The sequence below is a fragment of the Hippopotamus amphibius genome, chromosome 11 (genome assembly GCF_030028045.1).
Source record: "Hippopotamus amphibius kiboko isolate mHipAmp2 chromosome 11, mHipAmp2.hap2, whole genome shotgun sequence".
Classification (NCBI taxonomy): Eukaryota; Metazoa; Chordata; class Mammalia; order Artiodactyla; family Hippopotamidae; genus Hippopotamus; species Hippopotamus amphibius.
In genome coordinates this window covers 19,336,726-19,355,419 of record NC_080196.1, presented here as the reverse complement: position 1 = coordinate 19,355,419, position 18,694 = coordinate 19,336,726, and the positions used below count along the sequence as shown (strand labels likewise).

The window sequence follows — 18,694 nt, the reverse complement described above, 5'->3', positions numbered from 1 at the left end:
CTCATTTTCAACCTGCTCAAAATTCAACACATCATTTTCTTACAACGGCTCTTTCTCCTTTTCTGCCTTCATTGTTGGCGATATCAGCGCCCCCTCCCCACCTCCACCAGTGAGCCCAGCTAAAAACAGGGTAATCTTCCACTTTTTCCTTTTCCCTCAATTACAATTGTAATCAGTCACCAAGACCTTCCCATTTTGCAGCCTAAACATTTCTCAAACCCTCCCCAATTCTTCCACGTTTGAAAGACCTCTCTAATTTGAAAGGTCAGGAAAGGCCATCTCCCCTCCACTGTGAGGAACTAGATCTTAACACTGCATTTTAACTGGGGAGTCCTCAACTTGACATACTGGGCAGTCATGTTTTTAAGCCTCTGTTGGCAAAACAAGAGATCCTTTGACCTGCGTTTGCGATCTCAGTTCACAATGGATGTAATTGGTGCAGGCAAGAGAAATAAATCCCAAATGTCAAACTTCTGATCATTCTGTGTCATTTAATAGCCTGTCATTTATGATAAAGTTGCCTCTGCTGGCATTAGCACGATACTTATCAGGATAAAAAAAAGTGATGCCAGATACTGAAAAAGGCTCCTGGTAGACTTGAACGTGGGTACTGATGAAGTGTTAAAACCATGTCCAATCCTAGTAACTTCCTTTCACACTACTTCATGCTCTTTTTGTTGTTGTTGTTATGAATTATCTCTTTTCCTCACAACAGTAACAGAGGAGACCGAGGCTTAGCAAAGTTAAGGTCACATGATTAGTAAGTGCTGGGCTGAGACTCAAAACCACCTCTGCTTGTCTCCTAACCCTGTGCACCTTTGACTATTCAACAGATCCCGTGTCAGGAGTTGGGATTCTTTAAAGCTAAGGGCCTTGCCCACCGAATGAAGATAATCTTGCTCTGTGGCAGGCCTTGTTTTCAGTATTTTATATCCTTTGACTCAGTGAGAACTCACAACAGTCCTGTGAGGAATTTTCTGTTATTGCCATTCTATAGATGAGGAAACCGAGGCACAGAATGGTTGCCAGGGTCACACAGCTAGAGCATGGATTTGAGGCCAGCAATCTGATTCTGTCTGTGCTCTCAGCCATCTTGCTCCCACCCCACTCCTGATCCCGTTGCTGCTTTCCTGCCCTCAATTTCTGCTGCACTCAGGAGCCCTTCTTTCCCACCTCCGCCTATGATATCTACTTCAGTAGGCTTTCCTGCTGACTCCTCAGAGCCCCGCCATTATAGGCGGCTGCTTCTTTCAGGGACACAAGGGGTCGATACTGATGCTCTGTGCTGGCTGGGTTGCCTCTGCTAGTTGTTCCATGTCTGTTTCAGATTCGGAGTCGGGTTGATGTCATCAGATACGTGGTGAAGAATGGTCTGCTCTGGGATGACTTGTATATAGGGTTCCAAACCCGGCTTCAGCGGGATCCTGACGTATACCATCATCTGTAAGTCTGAAGATGCCTGTCATGCCCTAGGCCACTGTAGAGGATGCCTTGGATATATAAGCAGAGTCGGTGATTGACTATGCCCCCAAATTCTGATGGATGTTTGAGATTCCTCCATTAGAGCTTCATTTCTTTGTGAACGTGTTAAAAAGCAAATCTGGTTGGGAAAATAACATTTTAAAGAGTCATTGTTTCTACATTCATGCAAATGTGTTTCAATCTTTTCTGAAAGGGGTTTATGGTAAAGGGAAGGACATTATGAGAGGGAATGGGTGTGTTTGGCCAAGACAAGAATGAGGAGGGGATTTTATGTCGCAAAGATGTGATCATTGAAGACAATCATTTCCTATGTCACATTTTTGCCTGTGCCCAACTCTAAGCATGAATTTGGTGAACTAGTTGGTTAAAAGGAATGGCCGTCTGAGTCTCTACCTGCTTACACTTCAAAGCCATGTAAGTTTCTCATTGCAAAACTGTATATGTCTTTAAGACTATAGTTGTAATATTTGAGCCGTAGTGTCAGAAAGGCCCATTTGCCATTTTCACATTTGCAAAATAATCAGCAAGAGGGAAAATACTTTCTTATCATTACCACTGACCCTCTGAAAAGTTCAGGAATTTAATTTTAAATAAGCAAAGCCTACTATCTAGCTTCTGCCTTGAGCTCACAAGCACAGGCATGTCGTGAATTTTCTTTTTTATTTATTTCTTTTTGATGTTTTGAAATGATTTTTAAAATATTTAAAGAATGGAGAAGTATATAAAATAAAAGGAAACAACTCTACACCACACCTCCTGTCTGTTTTCTCCCTTTCCTCCACCTACTCTCTAGGGTAACACTTGATAAAAACAGCATAGTGTGTGTCATCCCAGCCCTATTTCTGAGTACATCAACATTCTGCTGAATATATTTGTTCTCAATAAAACCTGTATAGTGGGGGAGGGGTGGTTATTGTTGCTGTTGTTTTTTAAATGTAATCCTAGTACATCTATAATTTGCATTGTTTACTCATTAATATATCTTTGGCATCCCTAGTGTTGGGACACACAGATCAACCTCAAATATTTTAACAGCTGTAAAACATTCCAGGTTTTGTTCATTTTCAACAGAACTTAGATGTGTCTTCTTGTTCTGGAAAAAAACGAAATGTAGCAACTTTGGTAGAGATTTGAAGGTTACTCTACTTAAAAAAAATAATTTCATCTTGGAAGCTTCTGGGATATTGATGCTGAAGACTGTTTTGTTATATTGTTTTGATAACAAAAGTCATAAATGTAAGAAAATACCATAATGAATCTTGGGAAGCGGTCACAGCCCAATTTATCTTTGTTGCTTTCAAAATGGGATTTATGAGTTTATTAAATGTTTTTCTGGTCATAAAACTAATACATATCTACTGCAGAAAATTTGAAAAAAAATTTAAATACAAACAAGAAAAAGTTTAAACCACAAATGATCACATCACCCAGAGAGAACAATCTGTAAATTTGTATTTTGATATCTAGTTAATCTTTCTTCACATGCACTTTTTTTTTATAAAAATGGGATAATACTATACATACTTTAATACTTGCATATTTACTAAACAATCTTTTATCCACCCTGTAAGTTTCTAACTTTTCACTATTTGAAATAATGTTTTGGCAAATAATCATGTAGGTGTGTCTTGCACACTTTCACAGTGATTTCTTAGGATAAATTCCTAGGAGTGGAACTGCTGGATCTGACATACATGCAGTGTGTAGACTTTTGTTGCACTTTGCCAATCGTTCTCAGGAAGCCAGCTCACCTTCCCAGAAATAACGTGTAACCCATTTATCTGCACCCTCACCAATAGCAGATCCTAATGCTTTTGTGTACAGAATACAAATCTATAATTTTACATATAAGAATTCCTTAAAGCAAGGCACATCGCAGAAAAATAATACACAGTTGTCATGTTTTAAGGGATTGCATTCAACACACTGGAAATGCTAAGCTATGTGAACATCTGAAACAGTACAGGAAATACTGTCTCAGGGAGAGCTGAGTACCGGGTACTGAACACATCTTGGCAAGACAACAGGCATGGAAGTTTCCAAAACATATTTTTCTACTTTATCTCTTTTACAGGTTTTGGAACCATTTTCAAATAAAACTCCCCCTAACACCACCCGACTGGAAGTCCTTCCTGGTGTACTGTGGGCAGAAAGGACCTGAGATTTCCCAGGTAAAGCATCCTATAGACCTGGGAGGCACCTTTGTATGCATCCCATCACACTCTCTTTGGCATCTGAATTAAACAGGCACCGTGTCTATCAGAAAACCTGACTTTCAGGGAAATGAGAGGAGCTGACATTACAAAAAGAATATTCAAGTTTAAAAACAAGCAAATAAAATGAGTAGTGAGTGCATCCAGCGCAAAGTCCACGGAATCTTTGGTCTGGTTGAGGTGAACATGCAGCCAATTAATAAACAAAGACAAAAATTATCCTAGGAGGTCAGTGAGTGATCAGTGCTAAATCCTGAACATATGAAGGAAGGCAGCAACCAACGACTAATACTGTGTGATTTCACTTATATGTAGAATCTAGAAAAGCAAAACAAAGGAACAAACATAACAAAACAGAAACAGTTATAGAAAACAAACCGGTAGCTGCCAGAGGGGAGATGGGTGGAGGGAGGAAAGAAGTGGGTGAGGGAGATTAAGAGGTACAAACTTCAGCTGCAAAATGAACTACAGTTGCAGTCACAGATATGAACTATACAAGGTGGGGCTATAGACAATAGCAACGTAATGTCTTTGTATGGTGACATTTCATGACTAGACTTATCCAGGTGAACGTTTAGAAATATATAGAAATATTGAATCACTATGTTGTGTAATGCAAACTAACACAGTGTTGTAGGTCAATTATACTTCAACAAACAAACAAACAAACTCATAGAAAGATCAGATTTGTGGTTACCAGAGATGGGGGGTAGGGGAAGCAGGAATTGGATGAAGGTGGCCAAAAGGTACAAACTTCTAGTTATAAGATAATTAAGCACTAGGAATGTAATATACAACATGATAAATATAATTAACAGTGCTCTATGTTATATATGAAAATGGTTAAGAAAGGAAGTCCTAAGAATTCTCATCACAAGGAAAACATTTTCCTATTTCTATTTTTTCCTTTTAAAAAGAATTTTATTGAGATATAATCAACATACAGTAAACTGCATATATTTAAAGCATATAGCAGGTTGTCGGCGTCGGCAGCAGTGTGCGGCGGGTGGGAAATAGCAGAGTACTTGGCCTCCATCTTCGGCGCCGAGAAAGACAAAGTCAACTGTTCATTTTATTTCAAAATTGGAGCATGTTGCCATGGAGACAGATGCTCTCGGTTGCACGATAAACCGACCTTTAGCCAGACCATCTTGATTCAAAACACCTGTCCCCAAAACAGTGCACAGATGGCTGACGGCTCAAACTGTAAGCCCCACAGTTGGAGAAATTTTTTTAAACCAATGGTGTTAAAGGGCCCACTCTTAACTGAGACAAATAATGTTGGCTTCTGAGCTGCTGACACGGAGCTGTTGCAAACAGGACATGGTGCCAGTGGTCCTTGGTGCACACAGCAAGAACCTGATACTTGGCTGCGTCCAGCAGGCCGGCCGTGGAGGTCGCCGGCCGGGCCTCTTCCCGCCGTGGACATTTGTTAACGAGAGGGGTCTGGCCCTGTGGCACCCACGTGTCACCAGCCAGTCAGTGGTCTTCACAGTGACGGAACCCCTGGCAATTATTAAGTACTTTCTGTGAAATCAAAAATCTTAGGAATATTTAGGAATCAATAAGACCATTGCCCTCTTGAACGTTTCCCTTAACCCTCAAACCTCTTCGCAGTCGACCGTTTGCGCTGTAAGTTCACACAGGTTCCTTCCTGGGTCCCCTGACCTTGCGTGTCAGAGCTCAGCGTCCACTCCATCTGGTCTGCCGCTGTCGTGTCGAGAGCCACCTTTCACTAGCCGTGTCGAGAGATTATGTCCCACTGACCCCATGGAAACCTCTGTTTGAGATTGGAACTCGTGCGCACTTATTTAGGAAGGAAAAAAATGACCAGAGAGGGTGCCCTTTATAAGAGCACGGAGCAGCTGCTCTTCCTTCTGGTACCTTGACCGTCACCCTGGGAGAATGTGTGTCGGCGTAAATGTGCGCTCACGTTCTTCCCAGTTAAGAGCGAAAGTGTCTCTAACTCAAAAAAGGTGTTCTGAAATACTTTTTCAGATTTTATTTCTCTTTTTTTTATTTAGCAAGTTTTTAAATTAAATTTGAAATATGCATTCACTATCATAAATGCATCTGATTCTAAAATATGAATTTATTTTGATATCTTGATTCTTATTTTGGTCCCTTTATTTTATTTTATTTTAAGCTCTTTATTGGAATAAAATTGCTTTACACTGCTGTGCCAATTTTTGAGGTACACCAAAGTGAATAAGCTGTATTTATACATATATTCCCACCCTCCCTATCCTGGCCCTCTAAGTCATCACCCATCATCGAGTTTATCTCCTTATGTTATATGCAGGAGCTTCCCAGGAGCTATCTGTTTTACATTTGGTGGTGTATATATGTCAGTGCTACTCTCTCATTTCCTCCCAGCTTCCCCTTTGCCAATCCCCCCTCCCCGCTCCTCAAGTTGGTTCTCTACATCTGCATCTTTATTCTTATCCTTGCCCTGTTGTTGGCTTTATCAGTACTTTTTTTTTTTTTAGATTCCATATATATGAGTTAGCATATGGTATTTGTTTTTCTCTTTCTGGCCTACTTCGCTGTGTATGACAGACTCTAGGTCTATCCACCTCATTACAAATAACTCAATTTCATTCTTTTTTATGGTTGAGTAATATTCCATTGTATACATGTGCCACATCTTCTTTATCCATTCATCTGTTGATGGACATTTAGATTGCTTCCACGTCCTGGCTGTTGTAAACAGTGCTGCAGTGAACATTATGGTACATGTTTCTTTTTGGATTATGGTTTTCTTTGGGTATATGTCCAGTAGTGGAATGGCTGGGTCATATGATAGTTCCATTTTTAGTTTTTTAAGGAACTTCCAAACTGTTTTCCATAGTGGCTGTTCCAACTTACATTCCCACCAACAGTGCAGGAGGGTTCCCTTTTCTCCACACCCTCTCCAGCATTTATTGTTTCTAGTTTTTTTGATGATGGCCATTCTGACGGGTGTGAGGTGACACCTCACTGTGGCTTTGACTTGCATTTCTCTAATGATTAGTGATGTTGAGCATCTTTTCATGTGTTTGTTAGCCATCTGCATGTCTTTTTTGGAGAAATGTCTATTTAGGTCTTCCACCCATTTGTGGATTGGGTTATTTGGATTTTTGGTATTAAGCTGCATTAGCTGCTTGTATATTTTGGAGATTAATCCTTTGTCCATTGCTTCGTTGGCAACTATTTTCTCCCATTCTGAAGGATGTCTTCTTGTCTTGTTTATGGTTTCTTTCTCTGTGCAGAAGCTTTTAAGCTTCATGAGGTCCCATTTGTTTATTCTTGATTTTATTTCCATTATTCTAGGAGGTGGCTCAAAAAGGATCTTGTTTTGATGTATGTCATAGAGTGTTCTGCCTGTGTTTTCCTCTAGGAGTTTTATAGTGTCTGGCCTTAGATTTAGGTCTTTAACCCATTTTGAGTTTATTTTTGTGTATGGTGTTAGGACGTGTTCTAATTTCATTTTTTTGCACGTAGCTGTCCAGTTTTCCCAGCACCACTTATTAAAGAAGCTGTCTTTTTTCCATTGTATATTCTTGCCTCCTTTATCAAAGATAAGGTACCCAAAGAATAAGGATGCTGATGCAGAGAATGGACTGGAGGACATGGAGCTGCAGGGGCAGGGGGTGAAGGGGAAGCTGGGACAAACTAAGAGATTAGCATAGACATATATACACTACCAACTGTAAAATAGATAGCTAGTGGGAAGTTGCTGTATAACAAAGGAAGATCTACTCGATGATGGGTGATGTCTTAGAGGGCCAGGACAGGGAGGGTGGGAGGGAGTCGTGGGAGAGAGGGGATATGGGGATATATGTATAAATACAGCTGATTCACTTTGGTGTACCTCAAAAGCTGGTACAAGAGTACAAAGCAGTTATATTCCAATAAAGAGCTTGAAAAAAAAAAAAGGTGCCCATATGTGCCTGGATTTATCTCTGGGCTGTCTATTGTGTTTCATTGATCTATATTTCTGTTTTTGTGCCAGTACCATACTGTCTTGATCACTGTAACCTTGTAGTATAGTTTGAAGTCAGGGAGCCTGAGTCTTCCAGCTCCGTCTTTCCTTTTCAAGATTATTTTGGCTATTCAGGGTCTTTTGCGTTTCCATACAAATCATAAAATTTCTTGTTCTCATTCTGTGAAAAATGCCATTGGTAATTTGATAGGGATTGCGTTGACTCTGTAAATTGCTTTGGGTAGGATAGTCATTTTCACAACGTCGATTCTTCCAATCCAAGAGCATGGTATGTCCCTCCATCTGTTTGTATTGTCTTTGATTTCTTTCATCAGTGTCTTATAGTTTTCTGCGTACCAGTCTTTTGCCTCCTTAGGCAGGTTTATTCCTAGGTATTTTATTCTTTTTGTTGCAATGGTGAATGGGAGTGTTTCCTTAATTTCTCTTTCTGCTCTTTCGCTGTTAGTGTATAGGAATGCAAGAGATTTCTGTGCATTAATTTTGTATCCTGCTACTTTACTAAATTCATGGATTAGTTTTCTGGTAGAATCTTTAGGGTTTTCTATGTATAATATCATGTCATCTGCAAAGAGTGACAATTTTACTTCTTTTCCAATTTGGATTCCTTTTCTTTCCTTTTCTTCTCTGACTGCTATGGCTAAAGCTTCCAAAACTATGTTGAATAATAGTGGTGAGTGGGCACCCTTGTCTTCTTCCTGTGCTTAGAGGGAGTGCTTTCAGTTTTTCACCATTGAGAATGATGTTGGCTGTTGGTTTGTCATATATGGCTTTTATCATGTTGAGGTAACTTCCTTCTATGTCCACTTGCTGGAGAGCTTTTATCATAAATGGATGTTGAACGCTGTCAAAAGCTTTTTCTGCATCTATTGAAATGATCATATGGTTTTTATCCCTCAATTTGTTAATATGATGTATCACATTGATTGATTTGCCTCTATTGAAGAATCCTTGCATTCCAGAGATAAACCCCACTTGATCACGGTCTATGATCTTTTTAATGTGCTGTTAGATTCTGTTGGCTAGTATTTTGTTGAGGATTTTTGCATCTATATTCATCAGAGATATTGGCCTGTAATTATCTTTTTTTTGTGACATCTTTCTCTGGTTTTGGTATCAGGGTGATGATGGCCTCGTAGAATGAGTTTGGGAGTGTTCCTCCTTCTGCCATATTTTGGAAGAGTTTGAGAAGGATAGGTGTTACCTCTTCTCTAAATGTTTGATGGGATTGTCCTGTGAAGCCATCTGGCCCTGGCCTTTTGTTTGTTGGGAGATTTTTAATCACAGTCTCAATTTCAGTGCTTGTGATTGGTCTGTTCAGAGTTTCTGTTTCTTCCTGGTTCAGTCTTGGAAGATTGTACTTTTCTAAGAATGTATCCATTTCTTCCAGGTGATCCAATTTATTGGCATATAGTTGCTAGTAGTAGTCTCTTATGATCTTTTGTATTTCTGTGGCGTCAGTTGTTACTTTTCCTTTTTCATTTCTAATTCTGTTGATTTGTGTCTTCTCCCCTTTTTCCTGATGAGTCTGGCTAATGGTTTTTCAATTTTGTTTATCTTCTCAAAAAACCAGCTTTTAGTTTCATTAATTTTTGCTATTGTTTCATTTCTTTTTCATTTATTTCTGATCTGATCTTTATGATTTCTTTCCTTCTGCTCACTTTGGGGTTTTTCTGTTCTTCTTTCTCTAATTGTTTTAGGTGTAAGGTTAGGTTGTTTATTTGAAATGTTTCTTGTTTCTTGAGGTAGGATTGTATTGCTATAAACTTCCCTCTTAGAACTGCTTTTGCTGTGTCCCATAGGTTTTGGGTCATCATGTTTTCATTGTCATTTGTTTCTAGGTATTTTTGATTTCCTCCTTGATTTCTGCAGTGACTACTTGGTTGTTTAATAGCATATTGTTTAGCCTCCATGTGTTTGTATTTTTTACAGTTATTTTCCTGTAATTGATATCTAGTCTCCTGGCATTGTGGTCAGAGAAGATGCTTGATACGATTTCAATTTTCTTGAATTTACAGAGGCTTGATTTATGCCCTAAGATGTGATCTATCCTGGGGAATGTTCCATGTGCACTTGAGAAGAAAGTGTATTCTGTAGTTTTTGGATGGAATGTCCTATAAATATCAATTATGTCAAGATGGTCTAATGTCTCATGTAGAGCTTGTGTTTCTTTATTTCCTGTGTGGATGATCTGTCCATTGGTGAAAGTGGGGTGTTAATGTCTCCTACTATTAATGTATTACTATTGATTTCCCCTTTTATGGCTGTTAGCATTTGCCTTATGTATTGAAGTGCTCCTATGTTGGGTGCATAGATATTTACAATTGTTATATCTTCTTCTTGGATTGATCCCTTGATCATTATGCAGTGTCCTTCCTTGTCTCTTGGAATAGTCTTTACTTTAGGGTCTAATTTGTCTGATATGACTATTGCTACTCCAGCTTTCTTTTGACTTCCATTTGCATGGAATATCTTTTTTCCATCCCCTTACTTTCAGTCTGTATGTGTCCCTAGGTCTGAAGTGAGTTTCCTGTACACAGCATATAGATGAGTCTTGTTTTGGTATCCATTCAGCCAGTCTGTGTCTTTTGGTTGGAGTGTTCAATCCATCAACATTTAATGTAATTATTGACATGTATGTTCCTATTACCATTTTCTTCATTGTTTTGCCTGTGTTTTTGTAGGCCTTTTTCTTGTCTTGTGTTACTGCCTAGAGGAGTTCCTTTAGGAGTTGTTGTAAGGCTGGTTTAGTGGTGCTGAGTTCTCTTCGCTCTTGCTTGTCTCTAAAGCTTTTGATTTCTCCGTCAAATCTGAATGAGATTTTTGCTGGGTAGAGTATTCTTGGCTGTAGGTTTTTCTCTGTCAAGACTTAATTATCTCCTGCCACTCCCTTCTGGCCGGCAGGGTTTCTGCAGCGAGATCAGCTGTTATCCTTATGGGTTTTCCCTTATATGTTATTTGTTACTTTTCTCTTGCTGCTTTTAATTTTTTTTCTCTGTGTTTAATTTTCATTAGTTTGATTAGTATGTGCCTCATGTGTTTCTCCTTGGGTTTCTTCTGTATGGGACTCTCTGCACTTCCTGGACTTGGTTTACAATTTCCTTTCCCATGTGGGGGAAGTTTTGCACCATAATCTCCTCAAATATTTTCTCAGACCCTTTCTTTTCTTCTTCTGGGATGCCTATGATTCGAATGTTGGTATGCTTAATATTATCCCCAAGGTCTCTGAGACTGTCTTCCCTTCTTTTTATTCTTTTTTCTTTTTCCTGCTCTGTGGCAGTTATTTTCCCCCATTCTATCTTCCAACTCACTTACTCGTTCTTCTGCCTCAGTTATTCTGCTGTTTATACCATGTAGAATATTTCTAATTTCAGTTATTGTGTTGTTCATTACTGTTTGTTTGCTCTTTAGTTCTTCTAGGTCCTTATTAAATGTTTCTTGTATTTTCTCTATTTTGTTTTTCAGATTTTGGGTCATCTTTACTATCATTGCTCTGAATTCTTTTTCAGGCAATTTTCCAGTTTCTTCCTCCTTTATTTGGTCTTGTGGATGTTTATCTGCTCCTTTGCCTGCAAGGTGTTTCTTTGTTTTCTCATTTTGTCTAATTTATCATATTTGCTGTCTCCTTTCCCTATTCTGCTTAGTAGAAATTCCTCTTATCTCTGTTCTGTTTGGCTTGAGGTGTCAAGCACTGGAGCTTGCTTGTCTTTGATTGGGTTTGGAGCTTGTTGTTGAGAATGAGAACTCTTGGGGAGCACTTGCTAATTAATATTCCATGGGCTCAGGAGTTCTCTGGCCATCCAATGTCCTGGACTCCACTCTGCTGTCTCAGAGGTCCAGGTTTGGCCCCTGGCTGGGGCACCAAGACCCTGGCAGCTGCACGGCATGGAGAAAAAGGAGGTAGAAGGAGAGCAAAGAAAAAAAGGAAGAAAAGGGGGAAGAAAGGGAAAGCACAGACAGATCCCCAAGGTTGGTGGTAAAAGCAACTCTAATCAGTCAAAATCACACAAGGAGATGTGCACACTTGCCCTTGCAGACAGAGAAGAGGAAAAGAAACCAATGAGAAGAGAAAATGAGAGAGCAAAGAAAAGAAAAAAGAGAGTACTCATACCAGTTACAAGCAAATGCACCTACACTTATGTAGCATAAAAATTTGACTAACACATACCTAAAACCAGAAACAAAATAAGCAAAATACTAAACAATCCTCTAATATTTCTAGGTATGGCTCTGCCCCTACTGTGGAGAGGATTATGGAGAGCTCAGGCTGTGATCTGGTATTAGTCTTGTGTGTATTTGTCCCCACAGTCCCCAGGTGTCCCCTGTGTCTTCAGTCTCTATTGCTGAAACACTCGTCTAATCAGGTGGTCCACAGATGCAGGTTCTTTCAATGCTATTGTGGGCATTAAATCTGCTCCTCTTGCAGCTGTTTCTCCTTCTCTTCCTTTGTTCTGCAGATGTCGGATATCAGTTTTGGTTTTGGTCCCTACTTTGTGTGTGGGTTGCTCTCAGGAGTCGGTTCCCCACCCAGGCAAGAGGGGGTAAAAGAGGGTGATTGGGGCTCACTAGAAAATTCAGGTCGGAGGTAGGGAAGGCATTCTAACTGAAATCTCCGGGATGGCTTGCAGCAGCAGAGTTCAGTGTGCTGTGCGTTCTCTCAGTGAAGTTGGTCTTGATCGTGGGACCGTTGGTATTGGTGGGCTTCCCCTGCTGCTGGGAGTATATGGCCAATAATTTGCCTTACACACAGGACCCTTGGCGGCTCTGGGTGGACGGGCTGTGTGCCGGCATAGTGGCGACAGGGGTGGGCGAGTGGGGTGGAAGGCAGGTGGGCAGTGGGTGTTCAGCGGGACCCAGCAGCGCGTGGAGTGGGTGGTTTTTCAATCCAGCAGCCGCGAGTCACACCTGCTTTGCTGCCACCTGTGGGTTCGTGGAGAGGGATTTTCCCCCAAACACTCTGAACCAAAAGTCCCCTGCCTGTCCGTCTGGCCCAGGTTTTTCCCCAAACTCCCTATGTTGCTGACGCACCCGCCCACCAGGCTTTTTCTCATGCAGCCAGCCCCCGCTCTGTGCCTGGGGACTGTTCTCCAAAGCCCAAGCCTCGGCACCCTGCCCCCACCTCCGCCTCAGGTGAGCAGCTTAGCTTCTCTGGCTGGTGAGTGTGCCTGACTCCTCCGTGCGGGGATCTTTCTGCTCTGCCCTGGGCAGACCTGCTGTTGCTCTCTCTTCTGGGGGCTCCGAAGCTCCCCCTGTCCTTTCCCACCAGCAAGGGGGCTCCCCCGTGTGTGGTAACCTTTCCCCCTCACAACTCCCTCCCAGAGGGGCCGGTCTGCTCTTCTTTGTCTCTTTTTTTCCCCTTCTTTCCTTTGCACTACCCAATTACGTGGAATGTCTCTTGCCTTTTTAGCAGTCTGAGGTCTCCTGCCAGCATTCGGGAGGTGTTCTCCAGGAGCCACTCCCAGATTTTATTTCTTATTAGACTTTTTTTCCCTTTAAACTCCATTTTGGAGATCATGCTTTTAATTGTAAGAGCATTGTTCTGAGAATGTTTACCAAGTAGGGTCCCCCAAGTTGCACTGACCCCAAGTTTTCCTTTAACACCAGTCCTCTGCAGACTCTTGTTTTCATCAGATACTTTATGTAGGTATCTCCAACTTCAGGAGTTAGTTTATTACATTTGGAAAATAAAGGATACTTGGTAGTTAATCTCTCTAGACTGGGCCTTCAGTAGACTTATTGGTTTCTTCCTGTAGTGGGAAATTCTAAATTTAAGTTATGGGTGTGGTATTTACTGAGGGGTGGCTTTTAGGGAACAGGGTAAATATTACTGTCATTGGAAAGTTAAACTGCAATTTAAGTTTTACAACTGTTGAACTGTATGGTAAATGTAGTTATCTGAGGATAAACTGAAATGAACATCCTGGACTCATGTTAAAATCAAAGGGTCCAGACGAAAGGGTAGATGCTTCTCATTCACCAATTTGTTTTAAAGCTGTAAATCACAGAATAATATCACAAGGTACCTTTGGATAGCCACAAACTTGGATCAAGTACACCCTTGGCCTGGAGCCCCTCAATTTATAGGGTGACCTACAGTGGGTGAAATGGTCCAAGCAGCCACCAGCTCCTCGAGCTGACCCCAGACTGGGAGGCCTCACGGTTCTGTGCACCTGCGTCCACGTTGCCCATGTCTGTGGGGGAGGGACTGGTACGTTTTTCCTGCCAAGACACTAAACGTTTTTCAATGCTAATACTGACCTGATAGAGAATTAATTTCTTTCCCTGAATCTGATGGTAGCAGGATTTACTTGGTAGCCCTTGGGTTAAAATACTAGGTTTTTGTTCTGTTTTTTTAAATAAATAAGATCCATGGGTGGAAGAAACTGTTTCTATATGGAATGATTAAATAATTTTTGTAACAGTCCTACCCTGGAGTAGAAATGAATGAGAAGTAGATGCCTGGGTAATGACAGTTGATCGTTCTTTGCACTGCCTGCTTTGTTGGGGACGTGTACACTTTATTGACAGAAGAGTGTTGTGCTAGTTCTCTGTGTCTGTATTTGTGATTTGCAGGACTCTTGTATGTATATGCTACAAAATAAAAGTTTAGCTGTACTAAAAAAAAAGCATACAATTTGATATTTTTTCTTATTAGTCATCTATTTTATACATATTAATGTATATATGGCAATCCCAATCTCCCAGTTCATCCCACCCCAACCCCACCCCCACTTCCCCCCTCTACTTCTTTAATTTTGTCTCTATATGAGATGATGGCTGCTCACTGAACTTAATGTGATAATTAGTTCATGACGTAGGTAATTCGAATCATTATGCTGTACATCTTAAACTGTATGTCCATTATATCTCAATAAAACTGGAAGAAAAAAATAAACACAAAAAAGAAAAGAAAAGCAGCAACCAAAACAGAATAAAACTAAAAACAGAGTGAGATGGAGAACATCACCTCTCCATCTCAATAGATCCCTCTCTTTTTTGGGCTGATGGTGATCAGCTTGTCTGGCACAGACCAGACTTGACATCCCTTCCCACCACTTGGGATGGTATTTTATAAACTGAGCTACAAAACCTGTTTCCACACATTTGTTATTGGAAAGATCACATAATATTACTACGAAGATAGTAAATTCCTTGATTCATGTATTTATTTATTTATTCATGTATTTGTTCCACAAACTGCTACCCCATCACATATTGTAATAATCTATTGTCTCTTCCGGTCACAGACTCTGAATTTCTTAAAAGTAGACACTTTTGTTGCCTGTGTAACCTAGTGCTGAGTACAGTGCCCTGTGCACGCATGATATTATTCATCATATGCACTCAAGGAAGGAAGGAACAAGTGAATTTCTGTCTTTAACTGTCCGTGTGACTTACATCTTAAACTAAGCTTTGATGTTCTTACTAGTAAAATTAAGGATCTGAATAGAATATTCTTTTCAGCTGTAAAGTTCTTTGTTCCATACTCTAGTCTAGATCTTCTAACTTACCATTATAGGCTCAAAGGGATGTGAAAGGAATTCACATACAACTAGATTATAAGGCAGAGTTAGTAAGCACTATATTTGTTGTACAAACTTAGTGTTGGGAGTACTGAGGAGAGAGAAATTACATCTGACTTTTTGCGATGACCAGGAAGAACATTACAGAAAAGGTAGTATTTCAGGGGGTTAGGAAGGCGGTGTTAGGAGAGCACCTTGAAGGTTGGAGAATATTTTTATTTTTTCTTTAAGAACCTTTATTGAGATACAATTGATATACAATAAACTGCATATATTTGAAGTGTACAATTTGATATTTTTTTTCTTATTAGTAATGTATATGTGGCAATCCCAATCTCCCAATTCATTCCCCCCCAAGGGTTGGGGAATATTTTTAATAAGCTGAAATGGAGGGAGCAATGATAGAGAGAATATTCCAGAGAGAAAAGAGTGGGTGAAGTTAAAAGGTAGAAAAATACAAGGTGAGTTAGAGCGATGGCAAGTCCTCCTGGTGTGACAGAGAAGGAAGGGAAAGCAGGAACGGGGCACCAGTGGCCCCGGGAGAATAAAGAGAGTCGAGAAGCTCAGTGGGGATGCTGAACAGCTTCAGTAGTTGTGAAAAAGCAGGAGACATTAAAGGTAAGGATGCAGCTGAATGAGAGATTGCCAAGTCCAAGGTCTTGGAGATGGAGCAGATCTGAAAAAAGAGGTCAAAGATGCATCTGTATAAGTAGATGAATGAAATGGAGCAGAGATGAAGGTACTAGGAGTTGGGAGGTTGATGTGTGCATTTTGAAGTTGCCTTATCAGGGAAGCAATAGTAGGGTGGTCAACACTTCAGACTTAGAAGCTGACTTCTTGAGTTAAAATCTTGGTTCTATCACCTACTACGTGACCTTGAGGAATCTGTGTCTCAGGTTTTCATCTGTGAAGTGAATATAATAATAGCACCTACCTCACAGGGTTCTGTCGTATTCTTAAGGCCCTTCTAGAAGAGTGAGTGGCACATGGTAAGAGAACAATAAATGTTGACTGTAACAACCTTATGAAATAAACAGGAGGGTCATGTGACTGATAACCAGTCATTGGGTGAATCTGTAAAAAGTTGGGAGGAGAGTCAATTCCAGTTTACATTCCAGGTTTAGATTCTTGCTTACCTTAAAGCATCATAGACTATATAACCTGAACTAAAGAATAAAAATAAAAATTCACCCCAATGCTATAAAAAAATGAAAAAGTATTAAAATGAGTTTCATACTGTTGTTCATTAGTAATATCTTTCATTCACAGGGACACCAAGCAACATGAAAAATTCAAGTATTTACTGATGCTACATCTTGAACACAGAAGCTTATACCAAAGAGTCTATGCCTTATTACATCAGCAATGGATAATTACACGTTGTATTTGTGAAATGTTCACATATCTTAAATTTCTTGGACCATCACATAGCCAGATTATTAATATTTTACTTGTTCCATCCATAATTTTCTATAAAAGAATCAATGAATGCAATAGGAACAAATTCTCTATGAAAGATAACAGGAGACGTAAATCCAAGCACATAAGGAATAGAATAAGAGGAGAAGAGGTGTCCTAGAAGACAATGAAGGAAAAGGAAGGGGATGAGGGAGCAGAAGTTAGGTTAGAAGAAGAGAAGAAAGAAGAGAAATAGATAAATTAGGGGCTATAAGAAGAAAATAGAGAAGAGAAAAATGAAGATGGAACTTAAAAAGCAGAATGTAAAAATAGACATTTTGTTCCTTAATAGATTGATTCCCCAAAACAGAGTCCATGAATATAATTAAGTAAGAAGGGTTCCTGAGCTGTTTCCAATTTTTCAGAAAGCTTTGTTGAAATCATATATTTACCAAAACAAGGCTGCAGAGGCTACCCTAAAGTGTAACATTTCATTGGGACTGAAATTATTTTGATTCAGTGACAAAATCTGTTATTTAATGTAGATCATAAATTCTAACAAATAGCAGTATCTTGGAAGAAAAAATGTGAACACTAGCTAGTGATAAATGAGTTTTATAGGCAAAAATCTTTCAAAATCGATAGAATAATCAATAATGAAGATCCATATCTTGAAAAAATTAGAAAATCCTCTTCTGAACATTTGAAAACACTTAGCAATGGTTAAAACAGGCAACTAATTTATCTGTTTCTGCTGTCTGTAGTTTTTGATGATATTCCCATGATTATCACATTATCCCTAGGAATATATGATTGTTAACTACGTTTCTATTTTACACGTTGTTGCTTACAGTAACACAAACCCCTCATTTATCTGAACATCAAAATTGATTTTGTGCTCATGTATACTACCTCTTTAATTCTGAAGATAAAGAATCCAGTGGTGGAATTTATTTCCTTAAATCTCTTGATTATCTGCTTCTCATAACAATGAACACCAATGATGTTTGTTGGCTCTGGTTCACTTTACACATGATGCATATATTTTGTGACTTACACTATATAGTAAATTATTCTGTTATCACTGAAAAATTAATTTATATTAGCAGAGTATCTGTTAAAATGTATATGATGAGCAAATAAAGGATTATTTTAAAATATGGCTTTGTTTTCACACCAGCACGCCTGTCTTTATTCTCGTGATCACCTTCTGATACCCTGACTCCAGCAATTCTTTGATATTACCAAGACCTTTGATCCATTGACCCCACATGTCCTCACTTCTCTTCTTAATCATCTTCAATCGTTCTTTTCTACCTGTGTCCACATCACCCCCCACTTTCTTTTTCTACCCCACATCACCTGCCCTCCTTCCCTCTCTCATATCTCAGATCCCATTTCCGTGACTTAAACGCCAGACTATGAAGTCATTCTTTTTATCTTGCTCTAACACCCACTGCATCAGCAGATCCTGTTACCTTTAACCTTAAAAATATACCCAGAGCATAACCACTTTCCACCATCTCCACTGCTATGAAGATCAGGAGGAAAAGGAAACCCACAGAGGTAATGCTGGCATTAGGGGCTGGTTTTCTTTATGCCATGAATGGGCATGTGTCCATTCCAAAAAAGGCTGACAAGCTGAATGCCTTGAAACTGGCTCAGAGCCGCTCAGGAGGATGCTGGGAAAGCTATTCTTGGGGAGGTGACTTGCAGGCTGCACAATACTAAAGCCACTTTAAGAGGGGGCCAGGGTAACAGCGAGCCGCTGGCCCTGCTGCTCATCTCATACTTCAGGAGCCCAGCTCTGGAGAAACTGAGGAGAGCCAGAACAGAAACCATTTCCTTCTCTGGTATCCCTCTAGTGCCCTCTACAGGCAAAGCTTCATACTAGCTAGCAAAGGAGAAATAATTCTTTTTTGCAAAGCCGGCAATTAAGAGTGGATTTGAAGCTGAGAGCCAGTAAATTGATAACTGACACACACTTGGTAAGAATACAGTTTGTAACGTCTAGGGTAATCACTTAAGGAACTGTAAAAGAATGTGTAACCACAAAGATCATAGAGGGAAAATAAAATAATTTAAAAATATTAATC

General features: G+C 39.8%; 1 protein-coding gene across 5 annotated transcripts in view; it reads left to right on the top strand.

The window, feature by feature from the left end:
* Positions 1-17,680, top strand: part of LOC130831436 (cytidine monophosphate-N-acetylneuraminic acid hydroxylase) — a 285,113-nt gene extending 267,433 nt beyond the window's left edge. For all 5 annotated transcript variants that reach the window (XM_057699576.1, XM_057699579.1, XM_057699577.1 and 2 more), the window contains 3 exons: positions 1,328-1,443; positions 3,557-3,653; positions 16,470-17,680. In XM_057699576.1, the coding sequence (XP_057555559.1) occupies positions 1,328-1,443; positions 3,557-3,653; positions 16,470-16,487 (231 nt within the window). In that variant the 3' untranslated portion in view covers positions 16,488-17,680. The remainder of the gene's footprint in view (positions 1-1,327; positions 1,444-3,556; positions 3,654-16,469) is intronic.
* The last annotated feature ends 1,014 nt before the right edge of the window (positions 17,681-18,694 follow it).